The sequence below is a fragment of the Carassius gibelio genome, chromosome B17 (genome assembly GCF_023724105.1).
Source record: "Carassius gibelio isolate Cgi1373 ecotype wild population from Czech Republic chromosome B17, carGib1.2-hapl.c, whole genome shotgun sequence".
In the NCBI taxonomy this organism is placed as follows: Eukaryota; Metazoa; Chordata; class Actinopteri; order Cypriniformes; family Cyprinidae; genus Carassius; species Carassius gibelio.
Window position 1 is genome coordinate 22751602 of NC_068412.1, and position 5103 is coordinate 22756704.

Sequence of the window (5103 nt, forward strand, 5' to 3'; positions counted from 1 at the left end):
TATATTTGTATTATATTGTCTTCTTACGAACTATAAACCATCAATATAATAAATGCAATTGACAAATAAAGCATTTAAATCTATACTTTATGAGCATTGTCATAGGAATGCATGTCTTTTAAAAGAATCGTTTACTCAAATATGCTGTCATTATTCACTCATCCTCATGTCAGTCCAAACTGTTATTTTGCCAATAAAAACAAAAACTATTTAAAATACTTGTTGTACTAACAAGCTGTCAAATTATGCAAAATGCATTATATTGCATGATATGTGAAGTCCTCTAAAGTCATAGGAATAGAATTAGTCTGAAAAAAAAAGATGGTATTGAAACAATTTTCACTCAGGAATTTTTTGTAAATTTAAAAATAACTTCATAGAAATGTTCCCTAATAATCATTGTTTTATTTACAACTTTGTATAAACTAGGAAACAAATTTGAAAAAATGCATATAGGTTTTGAACGAGGGAGAGATAATTAGACTTCTTTGTTTAGTATTCTTATTTGTAGCTGAACTATCCCTTCAGATGCACTTTAAGTACTTTTTACAGTGTTTTTTATGGTTTTCCGTTTCTGTGACCTGAACAGGATCTACACATGGTTTATTTCTCGTTACTTTTGTTTGAAAAATTCAGTCAGTTGGATCATTTAAAACAAACTTTCTCTTTATTGGTTGTCCACATTTAAAAACATCCTTAAATGACCCATTTTGGCTCTCTCTTCCTCAGATCGTGTTCACAGGAAGTGTAAACAGACATTAATATGTTAAGTGTACAAGTGTAATTAACCTCAGTGCCAACATGCTCTGTTCCTCTGTGAATAATATATGATCTGTGGGACTGACCTATAAATTTTGCATTTCAACACAACAATTACAAGATTTTTTGAAGGGAATATTTACATAAATGACTTGGCACTTAAAGGAATTGCTGTTTGCTGTTAGGAGCTATACCTTTGCCAGAAATTACAGGAATTTTTTTTTTCGTATGACTGCTTCATTCTGTGAGGTCTTCATTCATATACAACACTTATCTGAATTTACCTCACATGCAATTTTGTATGTTTTATATATAACCCAATACAAGACATAAATGAGATTTGTAATCGTCCAAAGGTCAAAAATATGCTTATTGTTGAATGAATAATGCAACAAACATAAATGAAGAAAAATCAGTGCCGCCCTCGAATCATTTCAGGAAATTAACATGTGTTGCATCATCAGTAGGACATTTTCAATTCCCCAAAACTGTCCAAGGTCTTGTGCAGTGCGTCTTGCGATTGGCCGGTTGTCATCTTTTGCTGTCACATGAGCAAGACGATGATGTAGATGAGCAGCAGGCAGATGAGGATGAGGGAGAAGTTGATGATGAGATCTTGTAGGTTACGTTTGGTCTGTGGGTTCACTTCGATGTTGGACGCCCTCCGGATGGCTGAGCGTGCCATGTGCTGCACCCTCTCCATCCTGATGAAGACTGTAGACTAGCGGCAGTGAGAGGAATGGACGGATGGAGATGGTGGTGCTGTTATGTTCTTGTGGTGCCTTATGGTGAAAATTAAAGAAATTATTCTTTGTGTCTTAGACATAAAAATATAACAGGTGATCACACTTGGATTTATTTATAGTAAATCTGTTCTGATTCTGATGTGCATGGCTCAGTCTTTATATATAAATCTCTGATGTAGGCTATGTTGCCCTCTACAGTGGGATGCATTTTTTTTTACCTTTCAGGTTTGGATGTTGCATCCATGCCCATAATTCTATATTACTGTACTTATTTATTTATTTATTTGTATTTATGACAACATAAAATTAAAAGACCTGATGAAAGTGATGCATCAGGTACCACAAAAATATTTACTACTATTTTCTGTTTGCTATAGAGAGATGTATGGAAGCCCATTTCCACCACTAAATAAAAAATAAGGTAATTTTGACTTTTTATCTCAAAATTCAGAATTATTGTCCTCATTATTGCAAGTTTATATCTCACAATTCTGATTTTATAACTTGCGACAAAAAAACATGCAGAATTGTGAATTTATATCTTTCATTTTGACTTTATAACTCAAAATTGTGAGAGAAAATGTTGCAATTACCTTGTTTTATTATTATTCAGTAGCGGAAACGGGCTTCCATAGTGATGTGTAACACTCTAAAAAGTACATAATTTATCATATACAAGCAAATTAAATATGTTAAAAACGTTTTACTTATTTATTGGACTATAGAATATAGTTGTTATTGTATAATTATGTATTTGTGTGTGTGTGTGTGTGTGTGTGTGTGTGTAAAAATGCTTAATGTTTTTATCTTTTTTATTAGTAATAATTTATTAGTATATTTATTTACGTATTAAATTACATATAATATATTTTATTTATTTATTTATTTATAAATAAAGACATACACTGTATTTATTTATTTAAAGGATAAAGCATTTTCATGTAATCCATTAACAAATACATGCAGAGTAATTAAAAATACTGCATCAAAATAATCCATGTTCAGTAGATATTGTGCAAATTCAGAGTTTTCTTTATAAGGGGTTCTTTAATAATAAAAACAACAACAATAGGAATCTTACAATTGTTATTAAATTCTTTTTATTAATAGCATGCATTTGTCTTGCATATTTGCCTTTGTTCCGAAGTGATGTGATGAGCATGAACACTCTGTAGTGGCACTCAGAGTTCAGACAGTAGTGACTCTTACCCTCTTTAGGGCACTCATGTTAAAAGCTGTGAATGACACGCATTTGTGAGTGACGGCCACTTGTCTAACCGCTCAAGCTATTCTCTTATCGGCCGTCTGCAGATACATGTGCTCAGTATTTCCAGACTTTGCCAAAAGTTCACGTACAGTCAGTCGAGTCATTCTAAATGTCATCACAAGTTCAAGTAATTCCAAGTAAGACATTCTTTGATTATTTTCCAGGAACAGCATTCCTATTAACTGAGTTAATTGACCGAGAGACGAGAAGTCGTTGTTTATCCGTCTCTCTATCTTACTTATCTAGTCTCAGGAAAAGAGCATTTTAGATGAGAAACTTCAGCATATCATGGTGCTATATAGTGTATTAAGATTGAACTAGATTTAAGAGACCCCAAATCACTATTAGCCCCTCGAGGACGGCACTTAAGTTGCTCTACTGTATGTGGACAGGATAAACAAAATCAGCAAGATGATAAAAATAAAAATATCTCCGCAAAAGTAGAGACTTATGAACTTGATTTCATTTTAAAGGCTTCAAAAAACGATTTATATGGAGAGGCCCTGCATTCCAGTCCTGTGATCCAAAGACAATAATAACTGTTTAGCTGGAAAGTAAACACTAGCATTTGTGATCAGCTGTATTGAAGTTTAACAAAAGCCCACTAGATTTGCCTTCTATTCAGTTTCAAAAGACTATACAACTTTACTCTGTACTGGTTGTATAGTAAAAAATAAATAAAACATCAAAGCACATTTAGATTTATTCCTGTGAACGTATGTTACAGTTCATCAAATTATTGTTTGACTTTGACCGACTGTTTTCGGTTCGCTGATTTGCATTAAAGCAAATTTAATGAAAGTGGTGTTTCAGTTCAGGATGCAAATGTGCTTTTGGTGTTCTTTCTAGACAGCTCATCCTCTGTGTCCTTCAAGTGTGATGTTTTCAAATTCTCTTTCACTATTTTCTGATGTAAACTGCGTGCAATGTCTAGGAAATCGTAATGTTTTAATATTAAAGCTAATATTTGGATATTATTTTACTCAAGTAGCTGTGATAATTTCATTCGAGGGCTGTTAAGCTTAAGATTTAATTGATTAAAAGCCTTTTTCTTACCCGTTAAACAGCAGCTGAAAGAGGAAGCAGTCCTTTCAGATAAAAGCTAAAGTGTGAAGAGCAGGAGAATGTTGGATGTAGACACACAGGCTCTCAGGACTCGCTACAAAGTTTATAGGAGGGACTGAAAGGGGTGGGGAAAACAAACAGGGGGGCGGTAGAGCACACAGAGTGCATCCCTATCTCAAGATCACAGGACGGCCTGTTTGGATCTGCTCCTCCATCCAGAGTTTGTTGTGATGACACACGACTGATGAAGGAAGCCAATCCTGGATCATTATCCTTCCAAACTCTAGTAAATAGTAAATAGGAGGAGTGATCAGGTTTGTTAGATTTTGCAATGAAGCAAAAATGCATGTGTAAAATAACAACAGCATGAATCCAAATATGACTGTCAGTATTACAAAAGTAAGTTTGTCTATAAAAACATTAAAAAAATATATGTTTTCCTCCCAAAAAGGCCAACATAAAGTGAAAAATGTGTTAATTTGCTTGTTTATTTGCTGACGTCATTATTAGATTATTATTATTATTATTATATTTTATTAACAAAGCTCTAAGAAGTTGTTTTAATTTATTTATTAATTTTATAATCTGTTTATTAGCTTACTTTTGTATTTATTAACTATTCACTATTAAAGTAAAACAAATAAAAAACAGACATCACCAAAATATGAATAATCAATCAATAAATTATTTAGTGGATTAGTTACTTTGCCTTATTTATAAACTATGTGGTATATCAATATGACAGGCCGTCATGGAATAAAAATCTTAATTTATATTTTGTGTCGATTTATTAAAATGTAATGGTATTTAGTGGTCATTTCAGATGTACAATATAAATATATTTAATCAAAATACTAACAGGTTTACAGGAGAAAAATATGTATTTTTCACCTGTAGAAATATTTTCATTAACAATGTGAATGTTATTTATGTCACAAGAGCATAATTGTGTATATGTATGTGTTCTTAAAACATGAATGTAAAAAAAAAGTTTCTCATCTATAAATAATGTTTTGTTTTTGTTTTTGTCACATTTACTGTGGGTTTGTAGGATTGCATAAGTGATTTCATGCAAATCATCTGGGACTCGTGCCGATTTCAACAGTAAAAAAAAAATATAATGTAGGGTTTAAATTGAGGTATTTTGGCAAATAACTACAAAGAAAGAGCAAGTAACACATTGATTTTTCACGGAATTTTGAGTTAGAATGTGTGAAATAGTCTTTTCTTGTAAAACAAACCTTTAAAATAATATTTTTTATTAGA

The 5103-nt window shown here is 32.1% G+C and overlaps 1 protein-coding gene across 1 annotated transcript; it reads right to left on the reverse strand.

Moving 5' to 3' along the window:
- Positions 1-648: 648 nt before the first annotated feature.
- LOC127976170 (cardiac phospholamban) lies at positions 649-3990 on the reverse strand. Its single transcript, XM_052580404.1, has 2 exons — positions 3829-3990; positions 649-1541 (listed from the first exon to the last, which is right to left on the reverse strand). The coding sequence occupies exon 2, from the start codon at positions 1460-1462 to the stop codon at positions 1304-1306; it is 159 nt and encodes a 52-aa protein (XP_052436364.1). The 5' UTR covers positions 1463-1541; positions 3829-3990; the 3' UTR covers positions 649-1303.
- Positions 3991-5103: the final 1113 nt, after the last annotated feature.

Coding starts and splice junctions, on each gene's coding strand:
- LOC127976170 (XM_052580404.1), bottom strand. CDS start 1,462: ATGGAGAGGGTGCAGCACATGGCACGCTCAGCCATCCGGAGGGCGTCC.